Source organism: Canis aureus, chromosome 21, assembly GCF_053574225.1.
Source record: "Canis aureus isolate CA01 chromosome 21, VMU_Caureus_v.1.0, whole genome shotgun sequence".
Classification (NCBI taxonomy): Eukaryota; Metazoa; Chordata; class Mammalia; order Carnivora; family Canidae; genus Canis; species Canis aureus.
In genome coordinates this window covers 4,274,754-4,300,765 of record NC_135631.1, presented here as the reverse complement: position 1 = coordinate 4,300,765, position 26,012 = coordinate 4,274,754, and the positions used below count along the sequence as shown (strand labels likewise).

The window sequence follows — 26,012 nt, the reverse complement described above, 5'->3', positions numbered from 1 at the left end:
TGGTGACAGGCACATGCACAAGACCACCCCTCCAACCCTTGCCATGCACAGACACTCACACAAACACACACATGCGCACAGACAGGCACATGCAGGCACCCACCAGAGCACAGTGGGGTCACTGCTCTGACGGCTCAGGTGGTAGGACAGTGCCACCAGGAGGCCACAGAAGACCGAGAAGAGGACAGGGACGTGCTGCTCCGGCCAAGGAGTCTGGGGAGAGAACCCATGCTGGTCAAGGGAGGCAAGGGTAAGCGTGGTGGTAGGGGGATCCCCCCATGGGAGAAGCCACTGCTGAGCCCACTTCGCAGCCCTATCCCACCCCACCCCCCAGGTCTCAGCATGCCCCCCCACCCCATAGGTCATCCCTACCTTGATGGCCCCAAGGCAGAAACCATAGAGCAGGGCAGCAGCCAGCAGGCTGCGAGAGAGGCTGAAGACTGCAGTGAGTGGACTGGTGGCGGCTGTGAGGGGAGAAACAGCAGGTAAAGCCTAACTTCCATCTGCTGGCACCTCACCTCACCCCCACCCCACTGCCCCTTGATTCCCACAAGCTAACCTCCCTGCAACCCATCCCCAGCCCATTCTCCTCTGGTCCCCAAGCCTTGAGAAGCCTTCAGATCTTCTGGCATTCTTGGGTTTAAACCATTGCTTGGGGAGGGGGCAAGATGGGCTCTTGAAATCCACAGTATAAACAGAGGAGAAGGATCAGCAAAAGGCTGGAGCCACATACCTAAACCACAGCACTTCCTGGGCCTCACGCTGCCCCCCCCAACCCCCAAGCCACCTATGGGCCCCATACCTGTACCCCCGAAGCCGTGCATATCTATCTGCTCCAGCAGGTACATGAGGCAGGTGTTGACCTGGGGCAGGAGGCCCAGGAGGAAGACGAACGGGAAGCACAAGGTGAATACTGGCAGGGAGGGAAAGCAAAGGCCCAGTCGGTCAGCCCGCAGGCCACCCCCTGGCTCACCCTTGGGACTTCGCTCCCCTGGGCCACCTCAACGTGGCCCAGTCTCACCAGTGGCCACGTCCCGGGCACAGAAGAAGAAGGAGGCGGAGAAGAGCGTGAGGCCATACAGGGAGACGGGTGGGAAGGGCTGAGCTGAGCCCAAGGCGTCCAGTAGCCAGATGAGCAGACAGCAGATGCAGAAGTAGACAGGCCGGCTATATGCGATCACCCAGTTGTGGCCCTGGGAAGTGGGACTGTGAGGAGCCAGATCTCCCTAGCTGACCAACCCACACACACGTACACACACACACACACACACACATGCATGCACGCACATGTTAATGCATGCTCGTGTACCCTGTCCATGGCCCTGGATCCAAGACAGAAAGCTTGGCAGGTTGAGGGCCACGGGACTGAGGATCTGAGGACCTCCCAGGACCCTCCCAGGACCCTCCAAGCCTATCTCAGCCCCCTGCCTGAGCCTCCTGGGTAAAGGCACAGGTACTCACGTGCATGGGAGATGCCGCATCAGGCTGGACACTCTGGAAGAGACAGGAGCTACATTGGCAACAAGAGCCAGAGCCCAAGAGAGGGTCAGAGACCCCCAGACTGCTTAGTTCTACCATTGGGACCGTCAGGAGTGACCAGGGCAGGAACCTAAACCATTCTGAGCCTCAATTCTCTCATTAGAAAGATGGGGGGCTGATTACAGGGGCTTTTAAGCACCTTATCTGCTTTCTAACTCACACTCCTCAAAACAGGTTGTGGGAACAGAGACGTCTGGAAAGAGATGGGTGGGGGAAAGAAAGCCAAGGAATAAAGCCTGACCTTCAGCAGGGAATACTGGCAGGAGGCAATGACCAAACAGAACTGGAAGACCCAGATATCCGTGAAGAAGCCCTTGAGCAGCAACAGGTAGCCCAGGAAGGCAACAAGGCTGCTGAGGCCGACGCCAAGTATGTTCTCCACCAGCCCGCGAGTCCTGGAGAGACAGCAGGGTCAGGGTACATCCATCACCTTCCCGGCTAATGGGGCAAAAGCAGGTTGGGTGGGAAGACAGGACCCAGCCACAAGGACCCACATTTGAGCCTGTGCCCACACCACCCCTCATCCTCTAAATATCTGAACCTATATACCTTTTAGGGACAGGGCCAGGTCGCACCTGTTCAGGAAGCTGCCCCATTGCTACCCTGCATACGAATCTTTGCCCCTTCTAGACTCTAAAGGCTCCAAGCACCACCACCCTGGGGCTTGCCTGGCTCCAGCTAATGTGTGCCCCATCAAGCATTCCCAACAAACACTGTGCCAGGGAGGAAATCCAAAGTGTGGGAAGCCAGGACCCAGGCTCAAGGCCCAAGTCATCCACATAGACAACAAAAGTCATCTGACTTCTGATCTGACTTCCCCAGCCTCAGTTACCCCATAAGAAATGGGGAGATTGAGACAAAGGGTTTGCTAGTTTTTTTAGACCATAAAACTCAACTTTGTCAAATCTAATTCAGAAGAAAATAAAAGCAAGAGACTAGATGAGAATCGTTTGTTTTGAGCAGAACTTTTGGACAGGGGGACGCCTGGGTGGCTCAGCGGTTAAGTGTCAGCCTTTGGCTCAGGTTGTGATCCCGGGGTCCTGAGATCGAGTCCTGCATTGGGCTCCCCACAAGTAGCCTGCTTCTCCCTCTATCTATGTCTCTGATTCTCCCTCTCTGTGTCTCTCGTGAATAAATAAATAAACCTCCTAAACTCCTAAAAAAAAAAAAAGAAAACACATACACAAAAAGAAACTTTTGAACAGGGAATAACCACAGCAGCCCCCACTCGGCCACCTCTTTTCACCCCAGAGGAACCTAGTAAAACCCCACTGCAGACCCCACCCCTCAATGTACCTTCAGTGACCCCCGGCAGTTAGGTTCTCTAATGCAATAACGGCTTCCACACGTTTAGAGGGTCCAGAAGGCCAGGGGCCAGGGACTGGGGACCAGGCAGGCAGGCACTCACCGGTCCAGCAGGGCCAGGAGGGCCAGCCGCTCGTAGCGCACAGATGTCCAGCGGCCAGGAAGAAGCCAGTACTTGTAGCTGTGCTGGGCGCGGGGCGGTGCCTCCTCCATCAGCGTCTGCTCCTGGGATTCGTGCAGGGAGTCCTGGTCCAGCAGGTCAAGCTGCGGTCCCCATACCGCAGCCATCAGCCCCTCGCCCCCCAACCTGGCCCACTGCCACCATTCCCCTTCCCAGGGCCCGCTGGCTCGTCAGCCATTGCCTTGGGCACAGGAAGTCCCCGCCATCTAGTGGCCCTATGGCCTATCCTGATCTTCCACCACAAAGGCATGCTCCTTTCTTTCTCCAGGTCCCCAAGACACGGCTTAATGGCAGCTGGGGCTGCTAGGGTTGCTGAGGGCCAGAATCGCCAGTGCCTGTGCCTGTTCTCGCTGCTCGGGTACCCTCTCCTGCCTCTTTCTGGGCTCAGTGAAATCCACCCTGTCCTTTGGGACCTGGTACAAATGCTACCATCCTCCCGGACAGAGCATCAAGGTCACTCTGACCACTCTACCGCAGAGCACACAAAGTACCAGCCCTGACGACAGGCCCGCTGATGGCTATGCTATGAGGCCCGAGACAAACTACTGGATCTCTGGGAATTTCTTGTGTCCTTCATTCAGTAAATACTTAGAGGGCAAGCTGTGGGCCTGGCCCTGTACCCAGCCTTGGAGATACCATGCAGAGCCAAAGTTGCACAGCCCCCGCCTATGGATGTGGCCATCAGCTCTATCAGGACCATGGTGGCTACCCTGTATGACAATTAGGGACAATAAGTGCCTCAGTAAGGGAGACATGGGGCTTCCAGACACTGCATGTGCTCTATGACCCTGAGCATTAGATGTGTGGGTACCTCTTTTACCACTGTTCTTCAAGTCCCGAGTCTGTGTTTTATGTGTCTTTAATGCTTCTACTATTACTACAGCGACCATGTGAATTATTGTTCAAACTGGGACACTTCCAGGAGTGAAATGGGAGGGTACGGTAACAAGCACAGAGTACCCCAAGCCGTGCCATGAGCCTGGGCCCAGCCCAGTAAGCTGACCAGTCTCTTCTGCAGGTTTCACCATAGATACCCACTGCCCCCTCTACTTATGGGACCCTACAGAATAAAGATACTCCAGACACGCTTGTCTGATAAGCAAACGGACAACTCCTTGAATCACAGAGATCCAGAGCCTGCACACCCAGTGCCAGCTGTCAAAGGTCAGGACAGACACCTAGGGCCCCCTAGAGCCCTCACTCGAGTGGCCAGTCCCCCTGGGTGCCTGGGCAACTGCTCTGCGACCTGCTCCCCTGCTGCTGCCCCTCCTGCAGGTCCTTCCCTGACCATTGGCTCCTCACCTCTGGGATCTCCAGGGGCACACGGCGCACCTGCATGCCCTGCAGAACCACGGGCCTTGGCTGCAACAGGTTCAGGCTGCCCGCTGCCTCAGGGACATCAGCCGAGTGGAAGCTGGAGGAATGTGAGTGGCGGTCCCTGTGGGAACGGCAGCCATGAAGACTGGGGCCACTGTTGAGCCCTGGGACAGCGGTGGGATTAAGGCCACAGCCAGGCCATACCTGGGGGCCTCAGGGGGCTGCTCAGATACCCAAAAGGAGGATCTGGAGAAAGCAAGTGGCAGAAGTGCCTCCTTCCCAGGCCCTGGGCTTCCTGGAAGCCTCCTGCCTAGAAAGGTCATGTTCCTACAGTGTCAAAGGATCCCTGTAAGCCTGGCCTTTGCTGCTCCCCACTCCCTTCTAGAAGTTCTGAGCTGCCCCTGCGAAGAAAGAGAAAATCCCCAGAAATGGCAACCCACCAGGCTGCTGGCCAGGAGAGCTCAGGACTGGGGACTCACCACGCTCCGTTGGCTGCCTGCTCCCCCTGCTGCCCCACGGGGTTCTCATAGCCGCCTCCAGCTAGGCCAAAGGTATAGGAACGCCGCACGCCTGGGTCAGGGGTGTGGGACACAAGGCAGCACGTCAGGGACAGGAGCCCTGGACCTGACCCAAGTGGACCATCTGATGAGGAAGAACCCCATCCCCTGGTCCCCTGCATGACAGCCCAGCCCCTAGGGACCACAAGCTGGAGCAGAACGGGCCTGTGGGTCAGCCTGCCCTGGGTTTGGGTCCCTGTTCTGCCATTTGCTCAACTGTCACTTCAGGTTGTGCCTCAGCTTCCACAGAAGCAGAGCAGGGATAACGAGACCACCCACGTCTAGCTGCAAGTGTGACAGCAGGCAGCACAAGTAAAGTGGTCGCTACAGACCCGAAAGGGTGCTAAGTACCCAATAGAGCAAGTACTACCACTGGGGCGACAAAGACGTGCAGCAGAAAGGGGCGGGGGGTGGGGAATGCTGGGATCAGGGGCTTGGCCACAGGACTGAGAGAGGGGCTCACCGCTTTCGTCGTAGAAGTAGTGCACAGCACCCTCAGACGTGTCATCGAAGGTGCAGGCTTCGTGCACGGTGGCACCGGCCCGTGTGAGCAGCAGCGAGGAGGCGAAGTGCAGGGCAGAGGGCAGTGTCAGCGCCCGGGAGTGAGAGGCAGCCCGGCCACGCTGAGCCTCCTGCAGGCTGCTGAGGAGGGGTCAGCACTTAAGTGAGCGCCACTCAGAGCCACTGGCCCCCACTGCCCCTCTGACCAACCAGTAGGTGCTCACCTGGGTGGGGAACCCATGACAGAGGCTGGAGGAGTAGGGTTGCTGCCTGCATTGTGGCGTCTGCGGATGGCCTGAGTCCGCCACACACTGCTTGTGCGGTCCCGTTTGCCAGGCTCCTCAGCTGCTGCCCAGAGAGAGGTCCCATGCGTAAGCCAGAGAGACTCGGACACAGCCTTGGACATGGTTGGGGCGAGGGAGGGCAGGAGGGGATAGCTGCTCCTGCACGGAGCTAAAGGTCAGGCCTAATCCAACTGTGACCTGCCTCTGGGGCCTAGCCAGGTCACCTAACCACTCATGACTCAGTTTCCACATTTGGAAATAAGGACAAGATCTTCCCCTGCCCTGCTGACAGCCCAGGAGAATGAATGTGGATGCTGAGAGTTGTCGATGGGTAGGTGCTTTGTGCAAACTACAGGACCTGGAGCTGAGTGTCTGAGGACTCCCAGCCCTGCTTATCTGAGGGGTTCGGCAGGTGTCACACAACCACTCAGTCCACATCCACCTGCTGCCTGAGACAGAGGCTAAGATGACTCTGACTGGCTCCACTCCAGCGTAGCCCTTGTCCAAACCCACGCCCAAACCTAGCTCGCCTCCCTACCCCCACCCCCCAGCACAGCAGGCACTCACCTCCCCCCACAGCACCTTCCTCTTGCAGCTCCCCCCGCCAGCCGGGTTGGTTGGCAGCAGGTCCCCTGTGGACCTCAGCAGGCAGCAGAGCAGGCTCAACAGAAGCCAGCTCCACCCCCGCCTGGGCCTCCAGCTCAGCCTTGGAGCCAGCCAGGGGGGCCCTCAGGACATCACCCCCTGCCCCATCCATGCTCAGCACACGGGCATGTGTTTTGGCGCTGGCGGTACTAGGCGTCCGCTGGGTCCCATAGGGCCGCTTGGGGGGTACAGCAGTCCCCTCCTCAGCCCCATGAGGGGCCCGTCGCTTCCGGGGTCCCCCTGCTGCACCACGGGAGCTCTCAGGGGAATAACAGGAAGTAGAAGAAGAACTGTCAGTACTGTAGCGGCGCTGAGATCGGAGGCTAGAGGCTGGGCTCAGTTCACTGCCCTCGCTGGTGTCTTCATCCTCAAAGAAGCCCCCACTTTCAAGCAGGGGCCGCCGAGGGGCACGGCCAGGAGGAGAGTGTCTTCGCATGGGTGGCCGCCGTTTGGTGGGCCGCAGCAAGGCCAAGTCCTTGGGCCGCACAACCAGGAGTGGCTCAGCTGGGCCCGGTGGTGTCCCTGCTCCTATGACTGTATCAAAGGAACGCAGCGTGTCATCTGAGGGGACTCCAGCATCTGGCGATGCAGGCAGCTCAGCCTCAGAGGGTGGGTCTGTGTCGCTGCCCTCCGGGGCTTGCCCACCGGGAGGGCTGTCCAGGTGGGTTGAGTTGGTCTTCTCACTCTTGAAGCTGCTCAACGTCTCCCTGTCAGTGCCACTGAAGCAGGAATCTGAGGAGCCTGCTTTCTGGGGCGTGGGCTCACCCGAGCCCCGCCGGTCCAGGGGCTGGTAGCCGCCTGCTCCCCGGCGCTGTTCCCGTCGACTGCTGGTCCTCACCAGGGCCCGCTCAGGCCGGGTCAGGGTCAGGAAGCTCTTGCTCAGCTCCTGGCTGAGGCTCCCCTTCAGAAGGGGGCTCATGGGAGTGTCGGCCACACTGCTCCCACTCCAGGGGGCTCCATCCCCAGCCAAGGGAGAACGTTCTGAAGAGTCTGTGCTGGGGAGAGAGGGGTCTGGGGCAGCCCCCGGGGGTGTCTGGGGAAGGTCTCCAACTATCAGAAAAAAGGAAGACAAAATGAGGGGAGGGCATGCTGCAAAAGGAACCAGCTGCTGAGGGGGTCCTGTGGCCAGGCCACAGGATGAGATAGGCTACAGGACGGGGCAGATGGGGCAGGACAACGAGAAAGCCCCATCCTAAAGGACAAAGAGAGCTCCGGAGAAGCAAAAGTTGAGGTGACTCAAAGACCAGATAGCTAGTCCTCCCCCTAAGCCCCTGCCACGTCACCCCCACTCACTCAGTTTCTCCTGTGAGCTTAGCTTCAGCATCTCTCGATCCGCTGAGGTCACGATCACATTATTGCTGCCCTGCTCTCGCACCAGCTCCTTGATGTCTGCAACCACGGCCCCACAGGTGTCAGCAGGACTTCGAGGCATCGCTGTGCCATCTCATTCCACACCGCCAAATTCAGACCTGAGCAGCAGCCACCTACCTCTGAGGGGCCCAGAGTCCTCCATCCGGGGCAGCAGCTCCTGAGCAAAGAGAAAAATGAAGGAACAAAAAGAGTAAGAAGTAGACTCAGGACATACCCCAATGGGGATGGGCTCCCAGGAGAGGAGTGGGACGGGGTAGCTATGGACCACTCACCGAGACCTGGTTGAAGCCAAACACAGAATGCTGGGAGCTACAGCGTACCGGGGGTGTGGAACTCACTTTCCGAAACACTGTCATTTCCACTCCAGGGTCCCTAGCAGTGGAGAAAAGCATCAGCTTTCAGCTAACCTCCTGCCCCTTTATACTATACTTCCTCCACTACCCCAGCACTCCTTTCTTCTCAAAGGTCCTCTCACAAGTCTGGGGCTGACCACAGAACAAGTGCCCACCTGCTCATGGACCCAATGTCCCTAAGGCCCCAGTGCTTAAGCCCAGGCACTAAGCACCCTTAATTCCCAACACAGCCCCTCCGAGACTCACCTGGGCAGACTGCTGTCCCCCTGTGCAGGCTCCTCCTCTGGCTCCCCCATGGTAGAGTTACGCTTCTCCACAATCTCGCCCTGATCGAACATAGCGTGTAACCGATAGTTCACAGTCTTGATGGTAGTGAAGATGACAGCCACCACGAGGCAGTACACGCAGGCCACCATCAAGCTGGGGGGCAGGACCTGGAGGTGGCAACAAGTCAGGTTCCCCCTCACGCAGCCCTGTCCCTATGGGGTAGACCTACCACCAAAATCATAGCTAGTTCACAAGAGTTCATCACCCATCCCTCGGAACTGCTACAAAGACCCTCCTCAGGGAACTCTGTCCTCTTACTGAAGAGAAATTAAGTGAGAGACTCAAGGTCACCCAGCCCAGGAAAGGAATAATTTGGCCACTTCTCCATATACCCCCAAACTCTGCAGGGAGTCCTCTGTCTCCACAAGGCATATCCCCAAATCCCTGCCAGCTTGGCACCCCTCCGTGACATCTGCCCTCCCTTTCCCCAGAGGGGGGTTACAGGTGGCGGGAGCATCTCACCATGTACAGCAAGAAGGGAAAGGTGAGCAGGAAGATCCAGACATAAAGGTGGAAGCAGTTGGAGAAGGTGCTCTGGTGCGGGTCGAAGAACCAACCGCCGGTGAGCGAGGCCCACACCCCCTGGCGCAGGATCTGCAATACCTGCGACCCCATGGCCCCGCCGCTGCTGCGCGCGCCCCCCTCCCGGGACCCTCATGGGGGCGGCCGCCGGCCCACGCCCCGCCTGGCGCCCGAGGGCCCCGGGGCCCGGCCTCGCGCTCACGCCATGGCCTCCCACAGCCGGAGAGAGGGGTCGGCTGGGCGAGGGGGCGGGCAGGGGGCGGGGCCGACCCGGGCAGTCAGCGGTGCGAGGCCTGGACGCGGGGGTGGAGCCTCATCAGGGGCGGGGTCCAGGCCCCCACCCCTGGCCCACAACTGCTCCGAGAGGCCGAGCCGGTAGACAGGCGCGGGGCACGGGCCAGACCCTCGTCGGCGGCATCCAGAGATGGGCGTGGGGTGGGTGCTCCGGGGATGCAGGCGACGGCTCCCTCGGCTCCGGCCCGGGGAGAGCCCCGGGACCCTGAGGTCCACTTCCGGGGTTACAGGTCACTCGCTTCGGTCTCCGCGATCGCCCGGCTACTGCGGGACCCGGCCCAAGGGGGAGGCCGGAAGGAGCAGCGAGCCGCCAGCCAGCAGTGGCGCATGCGCCCGACCGGCCTAGTTGGGACCCGGAAAAGGAAAACTTGAAGGCATGAAACCTGACGCACGCGCAGGAAGGTCGTGGAGCGCTAAGACGCGGGGGAGCCCTTTGGGCGTGCGCGGAGTCCAGGCCTAAAAGCTCCAAAAGTGGTAGCGCTAGGGCGCATGCGCACGCCCAGGCGTTGTCCACCCAGCGGACACCCCTGGGCGGAACCGAAGGGATAGTTGAGTGGCCACTGAGTAATGGCGGGATTAATTGGCACAAAACTCTCTCAGTGAGTTACAGGAGGCGGAGCAAAAAGAGGCGTGGACTTCTCGGGGCTACTGCGATAGTTGTGCACCACCGAGGCACGCCCCTCTCGGTCCGCCCCTTTCAGTGTAGGACCGCGTACCCGCACTCACGCCCCAAGCAGCCTCTACTTCCGGGTCAGAGCTCAGACTTAGCGGGTGGAGAGCTACCCTCCCGAACAGGCATGAATAATAGAAATAGGATAGCGTCGCTTTTCTTAAAGTGACAGGCTCAAGGCAATGGGGGGGGCGGGGTCTGTCCATCCAGCAGCTGTAAGGGCAATTTGGCTCTTCTGAATCCAACCACTGGGCGAAGTTCAGAATTACAGTCTCAGGTTTCCGCCCACTTGGCTTGGGGTGAAGAAGTGGATTGTTTCCCAGGTAAGGGGAAGAGGACAGTCTTAGACAACTCGTTCCAAGAGTTTGAGATGCAGCCAGTTCCGTCTTCCAGTCTTGCCCACTCCCATCCCAAGCAGAGCTTCTGGTCCCTATTTCAGCTATGAAGGGAAGGAGGCGAAAAGATGAGTTATGCAGTCCTGCAACTTCGGAGCCAAGACTAGGCTTGCCCCACTCCCAAGCCAGGTTCTTTACCCCGTTTTGCGGATGCGGATGCGGAAGGGATGGCCTGTCCTTAGCAAAGACCAACCCTGACCCTGAACCTTCTGCGATGGGTGTTCGGGGCGATCATCCCCTCCTGCCCTTCATTGCCCGCCTACCCGGGAACTCCCGGGACCGGCGCCGGCAGCCTCTGGGAGGGGAGCAGCGCTACCCGCCCGCGTCATCTGATGCTGTTTCCTGCAAGAAGGAGAAGAGCGGAAAAAAGTGAAACTCCACCCTCCACCTCTGCCTCCCGCCCCCGGGGCCAAAGTACAAAGGGAGGAGGAAGAAGGGAACGGGGTTGGAGCCGTCGGGCTGAGGGAGCCGGACTGGGAAGCGGCAGCTCGGCCAAACTAGGAACACGCCAGCCACCCCCTGCGCAAAGAGACCCAGCGGAGTCCCCGCGCTGCCCGTTGCGGACCCCACCTTGCACTTGGCGAGTGCTGGAGCCAATCTCCCCGGACTGCTCTGGGACGGAGGGACTTCAGGCCCCTCCAAGCTGGCCATGGTGAGACGCAGGAGGCCCCGGGGTCCCACCCCCAGAGCCTGACCACACTGCCCTGGGTGGCCCTCTAGAAGCCCGAGATGCGGGGGGCCGGGAGTCAATACTCCTGGCTCCCCAGAGAGGTGTGGGTCTGGAGCTGAGGGCCAGGGCCCGGATGCCCAGGTTCCGGGACTAGGGCCTCAGCAGCCAGCAGGGGTGGGGACCAGGGGCACCCAGGGAAGATACCCTGCTTGCCCCCAAATCAACTCCAGCCATGGAGCCCTTGAAGAACCTCTTTCTCAAGAGCCCGCTGGGGTCATGGAACAGCAGTGGCGGTGGGGGCGGTGGGGGCAGTGGCGGAGGCTGGCCAGAGGGGTCCCCGAAGACAGCGGCTTATGCCAACCCCGTGTGGACAGCCCTGTTTGACTATGAGCCCAATGGGCAGGATGAACTGGCCCTGAGAAAGGGCGACCGTGTGGAGGTGCTGTCCCGGGATGCAGCTATCTCAGGCGATGAGGGCTGGTGGGCCGGCCAGGTGGGTGGCCAGGTGGGCATCTTTCCATCCAACTATGTGTCTCGGGGCGGTGGCCCACCCCCCTGCGAGGTGGCCAGCTTCCAAGAGCTGCGGCTGGAGGAGGTGATCGGCATCGGTGGCTTCGGCAAGGTCTACCGCGGCAGCTGGCGAGGTGAGCTGGTGGCTGTGAAGGCAGCTCGCCAGGACCCCGATGAGGACATCAGTGTGACAGCCGAGAGTGTGCGCCAGGAGGCCCGGCTTTTCGCCATGCTGGCACACCCCAACATCATTGCCCTCAAGGCCGTGTGCCTGGAGGAGCCCAACCTGTGCTTGGTGATGGAGTACGCAGCTGGTGGGCCCCTCAGCCGTGCCCTGGCTGGGCGGCGTGTGCCCCCCCACGTACTGGTCAACTGGGCTGTGCAGATTGCCCGTGGGATGCATTACCTGCACTGTGAGGCCCTGGTGCCTGTCATCCACCGAGACCTCAAGTCCAACAACAGTGAGTTTTGGGGAGCATGGTTGGAGGGTGGCATAGCCCAAGCACACACCAGCCAACTTCTCAGCTGAGTCCCCTGGGGATCTACTCGAGGCAGGAGCTCCTTCCCTAGGGGAGTCCTAGTAGAGTCGGGGTGCCATTTACCCACACTGGCCGCAAAGCAGGAGACCCAGGCACCGAACAGTCCTTCAAGCCCCAGCCTCAGGAGTCTTTGACCCTGGCTCACAGCCACCAGGTTAAAAAATTGGGATCTCTCAAGTGAGCCATAAGTGTCCTGCCTAACATGGGCACCACTTCAAGGCAGTAGAGCTCTGGATGCTGGCAGTCATCTTCCCCCCCTAAAGTTCATGCCCATGCTGTTGATGCTCTGTTCTTGGGGTAGAAAGCTCCTCCAGAACAGAGATCTTGGAGAGGAAAGCCCCCACTAAACCCCGTGGTGGTCAAGGCTGGGGACAGGGCTGGAATTCTGGCTCTGCCCATACCCCTGACTACATGACCTTTAACTGGTTATTTCAACTCAGAGCCTCAATTTTGGACTCTGTAAAAAGGGAGTGACCAGGAAGGTGAAATGGTGTAAGGGGCTGGGTGAGCCTGGTGTCTGCTGCCTGGCACACAGTGGGTCTGCAGCTATGTGGGGGAACATTCGAGGGCTGGATCACCTAGAGGGCTTTGCCTGGAATTAGCACTTAGGGTGGGCCTGGTGGGGTTAAGGGAGACTCAAGCAGTCCAGTACAGCATCTCCAGCCATTTCAGGCCCAACACACTGCCCAGCATGGGCCCAAGACAAGCGAGTGACAGGTTCCGAGGGCTTCCTGGAGCAGATAAGCTTCACACCAGGCCAAAAGCAGGCACCCTGTTGGATGTTCAGGTAGAACACGACCAGAGCAAAGGCAAAGAGGCAGGACTCAGAGCCACCTACCGTGCCCCCAATAGTGGGGACACAGAGCTAGATTTGCCAGGGAAGGGGGGACCAGGGTCCAGGCTGTAGAGCAATAGGAAGTGCAGAAGGAGCTGATGGGTTATTGGAGAGGCTTGGGCAGCTCTTGGTGGGCGGTGAGCATAGATATTTTGGACCGCCTGGCTTGGGCTGGCCTTATACAAGTGGCTTCTGGGGAGTAGGACGCCATAACCCAGTAATATCCGAGTCCTTGCCAGGCCCGGAGGGACAAGGAAAGGCCTGCCAGCCACCCCACCTACTCCTCTCATCCAGTGGGGTACTTCTCACTGCTCAGCCTGGTGCTAGCCCTCCAGGGACCCCCACTCCCTGCCCCAATCCAAGGGAGATTCCCCGAAGGCTTTGGGGGAGGGGACTCCCTTCTTCTGTTTTTCCTCCAGTTTTCTTTCCAGAAAAAATGGAACAATAGCCCAGGCCCCTGCTCCCCACCCTCCCCACTGCTTCCTGCGTTTCCTGCTGCCCCTGAGCCGGCTTCCTGCCCCTGCTCCAGCCTCTGCTCCCTCCCCACCCCAGCTGCCTGCCGGGGAGGAAAGAACCAAGGGAGGGGGGTGCTGTGGGAGAGGAAGGAGCCAGGGATTGCATCCCCCCCCTTCCCCTGTTTCTCTCCCAGAGTCTGGGTGATGGTGAAGGACAGGCCAGGTGCCCTCAGCCTCGCTGAGCCTGGCCTCCCACCTTGGAGACCCCAGTCCTCGGCTTGGGGTGCTGTCTGTGGGATGGTGGGGGGAGTCCCTGGGCTGGGGGGGGCAGAGGCAGGAAACAATGGCGTGATTTTCCTGGACAATGGGGGCCTTGTGAGGAAGCCTGGCGGGGAGTGGAGGGGGAATTCTCTGGGCCCACGAGTCACAGGACTGACCAGCCAGCCCAGCCTGGGTCAGACCTCCCCCAATTTCTCCCCCAAAGGACTCCCTTCCCAGTTGGAGACCTGGTCTCAGCCTCCCAGAAAGGAGAAGTAGGGACCATGGGAGGGAAGCGGAAGAGGCGTGAGCTGCCCAGGCCACTCCCTGGCCCCACAGAGGCTGGCCTGGGGAGGGGGGTGGGGGCCAGGGCCCTGAATGGGACTGAGCTTGGGGTCTCCAGCCTTCTCCGCTCCAGGTGGCCCCTGACCACCCCTTCCCCAAGGTCCATATCAGACACCAAAGGGGCAGATCAGGTTGGGACAAATTCAAGGCACTTGGAAAAAAGCAGGGGATGCAGAGGTGAGGATGAGGCTTCGGAAGTGTCAGGCCAAGTTGGTGGTGGGAGGTGACAGGCCATTAGGACAAAGATGTCCCAAGATTTTGGATGAGAGGCTGCGTGTCTTTGGGCTTCAGATTACCTGATGGAAAAGGGGAGGCTGGCCCCCCAGCCAGAGAGGCTGGTGCAGAAGCCCTTCACTGGTCTGTGAGGTACGAGTGGCTAGAGACCTGACCAGTTGGTCTTCAAGAGGATGGGTGGGTCCTGTTACCAGAGGAGATGGGAGTTCCTCTCCAGCCTCCATACATAGACCCCTTTGCCTGGTCCCACTCCAGCCACCTGCCCCCACCCTGCTGTGGTTCTGCGTTGGAATGAGCTTGTGTAGTGTCTTCTAAGTGGTCCAGTTCTGAGCTTCCAACAGCCAGGACAGAGGCTGTTGCAAAGCCGGGAGGACCCTTGACAGAGGACAGCAAGGAGAGTCCATATGAGAAGGTAGAGGACTAATCTTTAGGACAGCTGACAATCTTTAGGGTACTCATACTAGATGTCACCCCCTGGGCTAAGGATTTAAGAAGTATGATTTTGTTTGGGTGTCTGGGTTGCTCAGTCAGTTGAGCATCCAACTTGATCTCAGCTCAAATCTTGATCTCAGGGCTGTGAGTTCAAGCCCCATGTTGGGCTCCACACTGGGTGTGGAGCCTACTTAAAAAATAAAAAAGTGTGATCTTGTTAAATACTTATGACAACCATCTGAGGTGGGTTTTGTTATCATCCTTAGCTTTATTTTTTTTTTTCATCTTTAGCTTTATTAATTGTTTGGGACTCAGCGTCAGTCTGGCTCAGAGGAGAGGGTGGATTGTAGGACCATTCTCTGAATCAGGAGAAATTGTAGGAAGATTTGCTGGTATGGTAGGATGATGAAGGTGGTTGTTGAGGGCCTTTGGACATCAGACAGGGCGATGATGGGCAGCTGAATTGGTTTCCGACCTAGAGCTCCAAATGTGGGAGAAGCCAATGGGGAGTGGGCAGTGGGGCACTTGGGAGAGGCCAAGACAGCCTGAGGGCAGTGGGCAGAGGTTGAGGAGAGGCCAGGCTCTGAGGAACACTGGCACTGGAAAGGATGAGGTTAGAGGAGGGCCTAAGGAAACAGCAGAAGGGGCACCTGGGTGGCTCGGTGGTTGAGTGACTCAGGTCATGCATGATCCCGGGGTCCTGGGATCAGAGTCCCACCAGCAGTGAGCGTGCCTCTCTCGGTGTCTCTCATTAATAAATAAATAAAATCTTTAAAAGTGGGGGGGGGGGGGCAGCAGAAGCAGGCAGAGGCCCCAGAATCAAAGACAGAAGGGAGCAGGTGGACAGCAGTGCCAGTTGCCCCCACAAGGCCCAGAGAGTTTGGCCTGCGCAGGATCGGGGGTTATAGCTTTATGCCTGGAAAAGTGAATATCCTAGTTCCGCCACCAGCCCTGAGAAGTCCTCCATTTCGCCAGGTTAGGTTAGGTGTCCATCCCCTCTGCCCCAGCCCCAGTACCTTGAGCTGTGCCCAGAAGGGTGCTGTCACCCTGGACAGGAGAGCTGAGAGGTGCATGTGCCCTAAAATGACATATGTGCAGGAAGGTATTTGGCTTGGATGTCACTTCTCTGCAGTAAGTAGAAAAGTGAGAGGCCCTTTCAAACCCTCGATGAGTCTATGACTTTATCCCCTTTCTGTCCTCAAAACCTTCTCATTTGAGCCATGTTTGTCCTGATGAGAGATTTGCAAGTTGCTGCTTCTCCTCTCTGTATAGAGTTTGGTGGCCCCATCTGGGTCAACACCGTGAGCCCCTGCCAAGTCTGACCATCCACTCCTACATTTGTCCCCAGCTTCTTTCTTTTCTAAGAACCTTCAGTTCTTAGACCCCCTATTTCTTTACATCCAACTGCATCAGTAGATGTCTTTTGTTGGAGTCTTTCTCTCCCGGGAGCGGTTGTACTAGCCAAGAGGCGATAAGGGGACCAGGGGCCTGCTGGGCTTCCTCTCTCACCAAGGAGTTCCCTCCTGCTCCCTCCTGCTCCCCTCCCAAGAGAGGTTCTAGTTCATTCTCCTGCTTCAGCAACATGACAAGACACATTGGGTTTCTATCCAATGCAGCACTAGAGAAAAGTTAGAACACTGGATTTAGAACCACATAGATGTGGTGGAAATTTGTTCTTTATTTGCAGATGATCTTGGCAAGTTCTCTGCCCAGTTTCCTTTTCTATAAAATGAGGATAATGGTGTGTACCTCAGAGATTGCTTTGTGAGTGTTAGAGCTGAGTGTATATGCCCCGCCCCAAGTAGCCCCTCCACAAGTTTCCCAGTATTGCTATTTCTCTCTGATTTTACCCCAACCCCAGCTGTGAACTCTCCAGAGCAAGATCACTTCTATGCTCCCAGTACCTAGCCTGCATGTCTGTCAGGTGATGGCTTGCTCCTAGCTCCTCCCCTGTCCCCACTACCTGATGTGGAACACCCACAATCCAGCCCCCCTTTTCCCCAGTTCTGCTGCTGCAGCCCATTGAAGGTGATGACATGGACCACAAGACCTTGAAGATAACGGACTTTGGCCTGGCCCGAGAGTGGCACAAAACCACACAAATGAGTGCTGCGGGCACCTATGCCTGGATGGCTCCTGAGGTCATCAAGGCTTCCACCTTCTCTAAGGGCAGCGATGTCTGGAGGTGAGGCCTGGGTAGAGACTGGGCAAGGCCATCTGTGGGGCTGAGGAGGACACAGGTGGCTGCCAAAATCTAGGGCTGGGTAGAGAGGCAGTGCCCAGTGGAGAGGGACCCGTCATTTGGTTCCTAGTTGTTTTGGGGTGAAATGGCAATGAGTAGGTAGAGGAGTGGATACAGACCTTTTGTCTCGCCCACAGTTTCGGGGTGCTGCTGTGGGAGTTGCTGACTGGGGAGGTGCCCTACCGTGGTATCGACTGCCTTGCTGTGGCCTACGGAGTAGCCGTCAACAAGCTCACGCTGCCCATCCCATCCACCTGCCCTGAGCCCTTCGCACAGCTCATGGCAGGTAAGGGGAAGGGGCTGGAGGAGGCGGGGCAGAGCTCCTGGGCACAAGACACATCCACCCACAGACCCCTTCTCATTCTGTCCCCCCCTCCACTCCGTGTCCCCAGACTGCTGGGCGCAGGACCCCCATCGCAGGCCCGACTTTGCCTCCATCCTGCAGCAGCTGGAGGCGCTAGAGGCGCAAGTCCTGCGGGAAATGCCGCGGGACTCCTTCCATTCCATGCAGGAAGGCTGGAAGCGCGAGATCCAAGGCCTCTTCGACGAGCTGCGGGCCAAGGAAAAGGTGGGGGGTCACGAGGTTGGAAAGGAACGCCGGGAAGTGCCTCCCCGGTTTCCTTGGGGCGGGGCAGGGCGGGGGGCGCCGACGCTAGGGCCCAGACCCGGCTGATCCCACCGCCTTCGCTGTTCGGGCACAGGAACTTCTGAGCCGCGAGGAGGAGCTGACCCGCGCGGCGCGTGAGCAGCGGTCACAGGCGGAGCAGCTGCGGCGGCGCGAGCACCTGCTGGCCCAGTGGGAGTTGGAGGTGTTCGAGCGCGAGCTGACGCTGCTACTGCAGCAGGTGGACCGCGAGCGGCCGCACGTACGCCGCCGGCGCGGCACCTTCAAGCGCAGCAAGCTCCGCGCGCGGGACGGCGGCGAGCGCATCAGCATGCCCCTCGGTAGGGGGCGGGGGCGGGGGCGGGGGCGGGGGCGGGGGCGGCCGCGCTGGCCACACTGGGATTGGCCGGCGGTGTTGGCGGGCGGGCCGGGGGCGGGGCCCACAGCGCTTTTTCCGTGTGTGGGCGGGCTCTGGTGGAAATCTCTGCTGGCGGCCGGGCAGGGGCGGGGTCAGGAAAGTGCCGGTGAGGCCTTGGGGACCCGGACGGTGTCCTCCCGGGAATCAGCGAGTCCGCCTCACTTATGGTGGTGGCGGCGTCCAGGCTGGCTGCTTCTCTTACCGAGAACCCGGGGCCCGTGAAGGTAGTGATGCTGGCCTCGGTCACAGCCACCGTGCCAGGCCCGGTCCTTGCGCTGCCTTGGTGGCCCGGGAGCTGGCCGAGAGGACCCTGAGGGTTGGAATCCTGGCTCTTGTCCACCACAAACCTGTACCCTGCTTCCCCCCCAACACCAGATTTCAAACACCGCATCACTGTGCAGGCCTCACCTGGCCTGGACCGGAGGAGAAATGTCTTCGAGGTCGGAGCTGGGGATTCGCCCACCTTCCCCCGGTTCCGGGCGATCCAGTGTAAGAAACCTCTTCCCGTGCTTCCCCCTGCCCCTTATCTTTCTTTCAGACCTTGTCTTAGGAGGTGGATTCCACCCACTGTCTCCTCCTCTAACTCCCCACATCCAGGCTCCCTTCCCTGTCTCTAGACTGATAGCTCCAAGTTCCCTGGACAGCATTCATTTTATCTAAATTTGGAGAAGAGAAAAGTGTAAAAAGTAACTTGCCTAATGTCACACAGCTAATGATGGGCAGGGCCAGAATTCAAACCCAGGCAAGTTTGCCACAGTGTGCTAACTATTAAGCACAGATGCCAGCGGAAGGACTAGATGAGATGTCCCACCCCATTGCTAGCCCAGGACACAAACCCACCTACTCCATCTCAGTTCTGCTCAAATTCTCTGTGGCCCCAAACCCACCCTCAGAATGGTATGGGTTCCAGCCTCATCCCCCATCCTCTAAGAAGTTGTCCCTGGTGCCCACCTCTCATGATAGGGTTCTTGACCTCAGCTCAGACTCCCTGGTTTTCCACCTACAGTGGAGCCTGCAGAACCAGGCCAGGCATGGGGCCGCCAATCCCCCCGGCGTCTGGAGGACTCCAGCAATGGAGAGCGGCGAGCATGCTGGGCCTGGGGTCCCAGTTCCCCCAAGCCTGGGGAAGCCCAGAATGGGAGGTGAGCGCCTGAGTGCCCCCACCCCGGCATTGTCCACCTCCCAGTAGTTCTGAGATTCATGAAGTCCAACTCCCCTCCACTCCCCAGGAGAAGGTCCCGCTTGGATGAAGCCGCGTGGTACCTGGATTCAGATGACTCATCGTCCTTGGGATCTCCTTCTACACCCCCGATGCTCAATGGTGAGTGGTTTTATCTACCCCACAGCAGACTCTTGCTGTACTCCTGTGGCTACTGCAGGGAGAACTATAGGAAGTTAATCCTGGGTTCAGGCCTAGCCTGCAAGAGGGAGCTTTCCTAGCCCTGTGGAAGCTACTGTGCCTCAGCAGGCTGTAGGGAGGGAAGGAAGACAGGGAATGGTACTCCCCATTTGGGATCCAAAGGAAACTGGATTCAGAGAGGGGAGGGAGACCACCCATGCATAGTGGAGCCAGGCAGGTGGCTGCCACACTGGCACTTCTCAGAGTCCCTTCCAGGGATCCTCTAGGTAGAGAAGAGGATAAGAAAGCTGAGCAGGTGGGGATCCAGGACCCACTGTCACTGTATCTGGGGCAGTTCTGAGCTTCTCTGTCCTCCACGAGGATAGCAGCAATTACGAGGTGCCAGGCATTCCATCGGATCAACAGCCCTGTGAAGGATGTGCTATTATTATTGCCATTTTAGATGAAAAAATTGAGGCTCCAAGAGGTAAAGTAACCTACCTAGAGCCTTCAGCTAAGGATTAGAACTCAGAGAGACTTAGAAGCTTTTTGAAGAAAGAGTTGGGTACATACACACTGCTTGGGAAGCTAGGGGGTTGGGCAGAGAGCAGGGCCCCGGTTTCAGAGGGATAAGGGCTCAGCTCAGGATTGGCAAAGGGTAGGAAGCTGCATCCTTCCTTGCCTCTGGGTCCCGTCAGAGCCCCTGTCACCCCACCCAGCATATCACCTCCACCCTTACTTGAGTTATACTTGATAGTAGTAACAACGGGTAACATTTACTGGGTGCCTCCTACGTGCCAGACAATGCTGTGAGGTGGGTATGATCATTAGCACCATCATAGAGAGGCACAGAAGGTTATGTGGTTTGATGTAGGGCACACAGCAGAATAGAGATTTGAACCAAGGTCTGACTCCAGAGGCAGGTCCTAGACATCTGCAGTACCACTCCCCAGTCCAGAAATTTTACTGCCCCCAGCTGGCTGTGCTGCAGGGACTGAACTGAGAATTAGAAGGCCAAGCAGGCAGCTTGGATTCACCTGCTCTGGAGCATACCAAGCTAGAAGGGCCAGGAGAGAACTTAAAGTACCATCAACCCAGGTGTGTAGGTTGAAGCAGCCCCTACCATATTCTGCAGAGCCCTCTGGAGGAAGCAGGACTAGGGACACAAGGGCCTGAACCCCTCCTTCTCAAGCTTGCACCTTATCTGGAAGGATCTCACCAACCTCAGCCCAACTGCTGGCCGAGCACTGGGTTCCCCGAGCATAAGCCCACACTCCTGTGGCTGTCTTGAGCCCACAAGAGTACATGAACTTGACCTACAGCCAGAACCAGAAGCCTGGCTGAGAATCAAAACAGATCCTGTGAGATTGCCCTAGGCGTCAGCCATACTACTGGGGAACAGGTCGCAGTAAACTGCCTGCTGATGGATGCAGTCAGCCTCTACCGAGAGAACGAGAGAACGTCCCTGTGCAGCACGTTGTCCTCGAGCCACTGTCACATGGCACCTCCTCTCTGTGAGGCCCCATGGAGGCGATTTCACCTTCATTTCTGGGTCAAGGGTCTCTGGGTCTCTGCTTTATCCTAAACTACAGGGTTGCCAGCTCTTCATGCTAGGAAGCTTAGAGGCAAATTCAAGGAACTCCTTGCTGCATTACCTTGAGCAAGGCACTTAACCTTTTGGAAACCTGTTTCTCAGGCCACTGAGCACAGGAACGTCTTTATGCTCTCATTTTGTGCGGGTACTGATGTCCACCTTCCCTTAACTTTGTCTCATTTCTCTTCCTGGTTTTGTTTTTTGTTTTTTTTTTTAAGATTTTATTTATTGGGCAGCCTGGGTGGCTCAGAGGTTTGGCGCCGCCTTCAGCGCAGGGTGTGATCCTGGAGAACCGGGATCGAGTCCCACATTGGGCTCCCTGTGTGGCGCCTGCCTCCCCCTCTGCCTGTATCTCTGCCTCTCTCTCTCCTCTCTGTGTATTCTCATGAATAAATAAATAAAATCTTTTTTAATTTTTTATTTTTTTAAGATTTTATTTATTTATTCATGAGAGAGAAAGAGAGAGGGAGAGAGAGAGAGAGAGAGGCAGAGACCCAGGCAGAGGGAGAAGCACGCTCCATGCAGGGAGCCCGACATGGGACTCACCCGGGTCCCCAGGATCATGCCCTGGGCCAAAGGTGGCGCTAAACCGCTGAGCCACCCGGGCTGCCCTCTCTTCCTGGTTTTAAACATGTTTTCCCCTATTCTGTTTAATATCACTGTAAAGGGTGAGTTCCTTCACCTTAAAGTGGTATCATAACAGTCACCTTAGGTGGTTGTTGCTAGGGTCATAAGAATGGACCCTTCCATCAAACATGTATTGATGCATTTTATGAGCCAGGCATGGACCTGTTAGAAATCAGCCCTGCCCTGACCCGGGAGAGGGCCTAGTCTGGTGGATGGGGCAGCTCAGAAACAAACAAGTAGAGCCGACCGTAGTAAGTGGTGGGGCAGAGGCAGAGGCTGTATCAGGCATGCATGCTGTGAGCAATAACTGCTCAGGTGAAGAGGGGTTCAGGGAAGGCTTCTAGAAGAGGAAAAAGCTCTTGTTCTCCTCTAGGTGTTGCCAACTCCACTTCTGACACCACAGGTGTGGCTCATGTTCAGTCCTGACATAGTCTAGCTGGAGTTATTAGCATCAGACCCCCTGGGTGAAGGTCAGTGCCATAAGCCTGCCCCCCACCCGAGTTCAGACTCCGGTCATGAGTCCCAGGTGTCACCTGTGCTTCTGACCAGCCAGTTCTAAATCTCAGGTTCCTCCCCCTTGGGCATGATAATTGGCTAGAGGAGCTCACAGAACTCAGGAGAGCAGTGTACTTATTAGATTACCAACTAAGTGTAAAGGACCACAGACCAAGCACAACCAGAGAGAAGAGATGTGCAGGGCAATGTATGTCGGAGGGGGTGTGGAGCTTCAGTACCCTCTCTGGGCATGCCACCCTCCAGCACCTTGATGTACTGACCAACCTAGAAGCTCTCCGAACCCTCTGGCTGGGGTTTTTAGGGAACCTTCATTATGTGCACATGATCAATTGATTAATCATTGGCTGTTGGCGATAGACCTCAATCTCCAGCTGCCTAGTCATGTGGCTCATTCCCCTGGCAACTAGACCTCCATTTTTTACAGGCTTTCCAAAAATGACTTTGTTAATATGAACTTAAATGTGATTCATAGGGGCTGGTTAGGAAGAGCGGAAGATGCTCCTTTTACTTCTACCCACCTATCACTGAGTAAGATCTGAGAGTTTTAGTTAGAAGTTCTGTGCCAAGAATGAGATGAAGACCAAATATATATTTCTTACTATAATTAACAGCACCACAGCTTCACAGAGGAGGCGCCCTTTCACCTAGGTGTTAAATGGTGAATAAGAGATCATGGAAAGCCAAGGTGGAGAAGGTGTGCTGGGCAGAGGGAATAGCGTGTGTGCAGGCACCGGGCTTATCACACCCGAGGAAAAGGAAGCTTGGCTGGAACTCAGAGGAGAGCTGAGAGCCAGGGAGTTGCAGGCCTTCATCCCCCAGGTCTGTGGGGCCCAGGTCTGTGGGGCCCAGCCCAGTCCCAACAGATGTCAGTTGAGTGAATGAGTGGGTGAAGCTGGAAAAGCAGGCAGGAGCCAGTTCTGGAACGGTGATGGGGAATTTAGCCAATTTGCATTTTAAAGGCAGGGGCCTGGATAAGGAGGGATAAGTCAAAGACTGGATCAGGGTTGTAGCTGAGAAAAGGGACCCTGAACCAAGTCTTGGTAGTAAAAGCTCAATTTCCCCAGCATTGCATTTCTTCCTCTGGACACTCAGCCCCATGTCCCACTCCAGGCCTGGCCCAAGGTACGTGGAGTAAGGGAAGGCTTTGAAAACCTAGCCGAGGAGCTTGGACTTTATTTTAGTGGTAATGGAGAGTGGCAAGTTCTAGCGCCAAAGACGACTTTGGGCTTTGTGGGAGGCCATCATAGGTGGTGCTACCACCACCCCCTCCTCAATGTCAGGTTCCCAACACTCACCCCTGGTGGTCTAGAATGGAGTCAGGCCAACTTTAGGCCCATAGGTAGGACACTGATGTCCTGAAATCCAGAGCAGAGTCTGGCTAGGAAGTAGTGGAGAGCAAAAGACTCCGTTGCCTCCACCTGGAGTGAAGCCATCTCTAGCCCTCACTGGCTGTGCAGCCTTAGACACACCCTTAACCTCTCTGAGCCTGGAACCCCTGGGGCACGAGGATCAGACAACATACTGCCCCTAACTCACTGAGCTCAGGCCTGGCACAAACAACTGACCACCCGAGTCTCAGTTTCCTCATTTCTAGAATGAGGACAGTGATGTGTGCCTCTCCGGGCTGTTGTGTACAGTATAATTGACCTGTGTGCCCAGTTCAAGCTACGGATGGAATAAGAGCAGGTGGGCAGAAGGACCAGGGCTGAACAGCCAGGAAGGAGGTGGGCACAGGGCACAGGTCCCAGCTCTGTCCCTGGAGCCCTGCAGATGCCCCTGGCTGCCCATTAAGGCCACTGAAGTCAGCTGGGATCTGGCCTCAGCTTACCTCCTGGTGGACCTCAGCTTACCTCCTGCTGGACCCAGCCCCACCCCTTCTCTTCAGCCCAGCCCCCAGCTCTGGGCTCCAAGGCACCTAGCTGCCTCCCAGGCTTTGCTCCTGCTGGCTCCTTAGCCTACACTGCCCTCCCATACCCACCCCTTCTGAAAGGCCAAAGTGAGAGAGAGAGAGAGAGAGAGAGAGGTGGGGGGAGGCCGGCGGGGTGGAGGAACTGGGTGGGGGAATAAGGGAGTCAGGGGAGACGTTGGTGGGGAGCAGAACTCAGTCCTTGTTCCAGGGCCACTGAGGGGTCCCTGGGGTCCCCGCCCGAAGACGGCCTAACATGTGCCCGCCCCCGCTGCCAGGTAACCCCCCGCGGCCGAGGGGGAGCCCGGAGCCTGAGGAGCCTCGGCGCCCAGGCCTGTCGGAGCGCGGGAGCGGCTCGGGGACGCCCAAGCTGATCCAGCGCGCCCTGCTGCGCGGCACCGCCCTGCTCGCCTCCCTGGGCCTGGGCCGAGACCTGCAGCCCCCCGGGGGCCCGGGCCGGGAGCGCGCCGAGACCCCGCCGACGCCCCGCGCACTGCCCTCCGTGTCCCCGGCCGAGCCGCCCCCGGCCCCGCTCCTCCGCCTCTCCCCCAAGACGCCTGACGCCCCCGCCTCCCCGCTGAGCCCCGATGCCCCCGGCCCGCCGGCCCCCGCGCCCCTGCTGCTGGAGCTGGGGGTCCCTGTGGGCCAGCGGTCGGCCAAGAGCCCCCGGCGTGACGGAGAGAGGCGTGGTGAGTGGCCAGTGGCCGCCCGCTGTGGGGCCGGAGGGGAGGGGGCTGCTGGATGCCAGGCCGGGCCCTCGGGCACTGGGGGCGCCTATGGGGGGCTGACTGCCAAGTTCAGTCACCCGGGGGGGTGGGGGGGGATGGGGTGGGGCCCGGCCTGGCGGGTTGTGAAATACTAGGAATAATCATCGTGGGGTGAGGAGAGCAAACGCCTACTGGTTGCTAACTGGCGCCAGGTGCTGTTCCTACTGCCTAGAGACCTTGTCTCACTTAACAACCGGGGGAGTGGGGGGGACCCTGTGCGCAAAGCACTCCAGTCATACCCATGTTTTAGATGAGGAAGTCGAAGGCACAGAGATGGGGGACTCAAGGCTCCCACCAGTACCAGGCGGAGCTGGAATCCAAGTGCAGGCCCCTCTACCCCAGAGATCTTGCTCTTAACCACTGCATGGTTAAACAGATGCACACACACACACACACACACACACACACGCACCCAGCAGAGCACAACAGGGCGGGGGGCATGGAAGTTCAGAGTCAAGCGCTCCCTGTGCAGATGGTAAAACCCAGGCCCAGAGCTGGGCCGTGCCTCGGGTGGATGCCCAGGACCCGCTGGCTGCCTGACCCTAGGCCCCCTCTCCCCACTCCCTAGGAAGTACTGTCTCACCCCCACCCGGGATATCGCGCTCGGCTCCTGGCACCCCAGGCACCCCACGCTCACCACCCCTGGGCCTCATCAGCCGACCACGGCCTTCACCCCTTCGCAGCCGCATCGACCCGTGGAGCTTTGTGTCAGCTGGGCCCCGGCCTTCACCTTTGTCTTCGCCACAACCTGCGCCCCGCCGGGCACCCTGGACCTTGTTTCCAGACTCAGACCCCTTCTGGGACTCTCCACCCGCCAACCCCTTCCGGGGGGGCCCTCAGGACTGCAGGGCACAGACCAAAGACATAGGTGCCCAGGCCCCGTGGGCGCCAGAGGCAGGGCCGTGAGTGGGCCGGGCTGCTCCCCCACGCTCCAGCTGCCCTAAAGGAGCCACAGTATACACTGGAACAGGAGCCGGGCAAGCCTCTGTAGCTGCCTTGGTTTCCCCCAGGGACCCCACCCCTTCTGGGGGTCAGGAACACTACACTGCACAGGAAGCCTTCACACTGGATGGGGGGGCCTACGTCCCCCGACACACCTGAAACCTGTGGGTCCCCCGACTTACCTGCCCCATTGGGGCCCAACACTGTACCCAGCTGGTTGGGAGGACCAGAGCCTGTCTCAGGGAATTGCCCCCAGGGTTGGTGCAGGAAGGAGGGGATGTGCCTGGGAGAGGGGCCAGCCTCAGCTGTCACCAGCACTTTTGACCAGGCCCTGCTACTCTAGCCCCTGCCCCAGGGCTCAGTGCCTGGGCACCCCCCCCCACCCGCCCTCACCTTGCCCTGGGGTCATTTGGGGCTAGGACTCTCTGGGTGCCTTCCTGCTGCCCCGGCCAGGGTTGGGGCCTCGGCCTCAGGATCCAATGAAGCCAAATAAACTCTCCAAGCTGTCTCCCCAGGCA

General features: G+C 58.4%; 2 protein-coding genes across 8 annotated transcripts in view; one reads left to right on the top strand and one right to left on the bottom strand.

Moving 5' to 3' along the window:
* The window catches only part of PCNX3 (pecanex 3), a 20,945-nt gene extending 11,114 nt beyond the window's left edge, over positions 1 to 9,831 (bottom strand). Inside the window, exons 1-17 of one of the 7 annotated variants that reach the window (XM_077862409.1) lie at positions 8,843 to 9,831; positions 8,300 to 8,487; positions 7,973 to 8,072; positions 7,818 to 7,857; positions 7,623 to 7,718; positions 6,252 to 7,379; positions 5,625 to 5,748; positions 5,363 to 5,541; positions 4,822 to 4,912; positions 4,328 to 4,463; positions 2,948 to 3,090; positions 1,781 to 1,934; positions 1,462 to 1,494; positions 1,022 to 1,193; positions 803 to 913; positions 373 to 464; positions 104 to 213 (exon numbers count right to left, since the gene is read on the bottom strand). In XM_077862409.1, coding sequence (XP_077718535.1) covers positions 104 to 213; positions 373 to 464; positions 803 to 913; positions 1,022 to 1,193; positions 1,462 to 1,494; positions 1,781 to 1,934; positions 2,948 to 3,090; positions 4,328 to 4,463; positions 4,822 to 4,912; positions 5,363 to 5,541; positions 5,625 to 5,748; positions 6,252 to 7,379; positions 7,623 to 7,718; positions 7,818 to 7,857; positions 7,973 to 8,072; positions 8,300 to 8,487; positions 8,843 to 8,995 — 3,050 coding nt within the window. In that variant the 5' untranslated portion in view covers positions 8,996 to 9,831. Of the gene's footprint in view, positions 1 to 103; positions 214 to 372; positions 465 to 802; positions 914 to 1,021; positions 1,194 to 1,461; positions 1,495 to 1,780; positions 1,935 to 2,947; positions 3,109 to 4,327; positions 4,464 to 4,821; positions 4,913 to 5,362; positions 5,542 to 5,624; positions 5,749 to 6,251; positions 7,380 to 7,622; positions 7,719 to 7,817; positions 7,858 to 7,972; positions 8,073 to 8,299; positions 8,488 to 8,842 lie in introns of all 7 variants that reach the window. The other 6 variants (XM_077862410.1, XM_077862407.1, XM_077862408.1 and 3 more) reach the window with 6 other exon arrangements.
* Positions 9,803 to 26,012, top strand: MAP3K11 (mitogen-activated protein kinase kinase kinase 11). Its single transcript, XM_077862420.1, has 10 exons — positions 9,803 to 11,902; positions 16,544 to 16,724; positions 16,919 to 17,067; positions 17,174 to 17,349; positions 17,483 to 17,726; positions 18,179 to 18,292; positions 18,810 to 18,945; positions 19,033 to 19,124; positions 24,064 to 24,474; positions 25,121 to 26,012. Exons 1-10 carry the CDS (start codon positions 11,164 to 11,166, stop codon positions 25,456 to 25,458), a joined length of 2,580 nt encoding a protein of 859 aa, XP_077718546.1. The 5' UTR covers positions 9,803 to 11,163; the 3' UTR covers positions 25,459 to 26,012.

Coding starts and splice junctions, on each gene's coding strand:
- MAP3K11 (XM_077862420.1), top strand. CDS start 11,164: ATGGAGCCCTTGAAGAACCTCTTTCTCAAGAGCCCGCTGGGGTCATGG. Junction 17,350..17,482: donor AGCTGCGGGCCAAGGAAAAG/GTGGGGGGTCAC, acceptor GTTCGGGCACAG/GAACTTCTGAGCCGCGAGGA. Junction 24,475..25,120: donor GCGTGACGGAGAGAGGCGTG/GTGAGTGGCCAG, acceptor CCCACTCCCTAG/GAAGTACTGTCTCACCCCCA.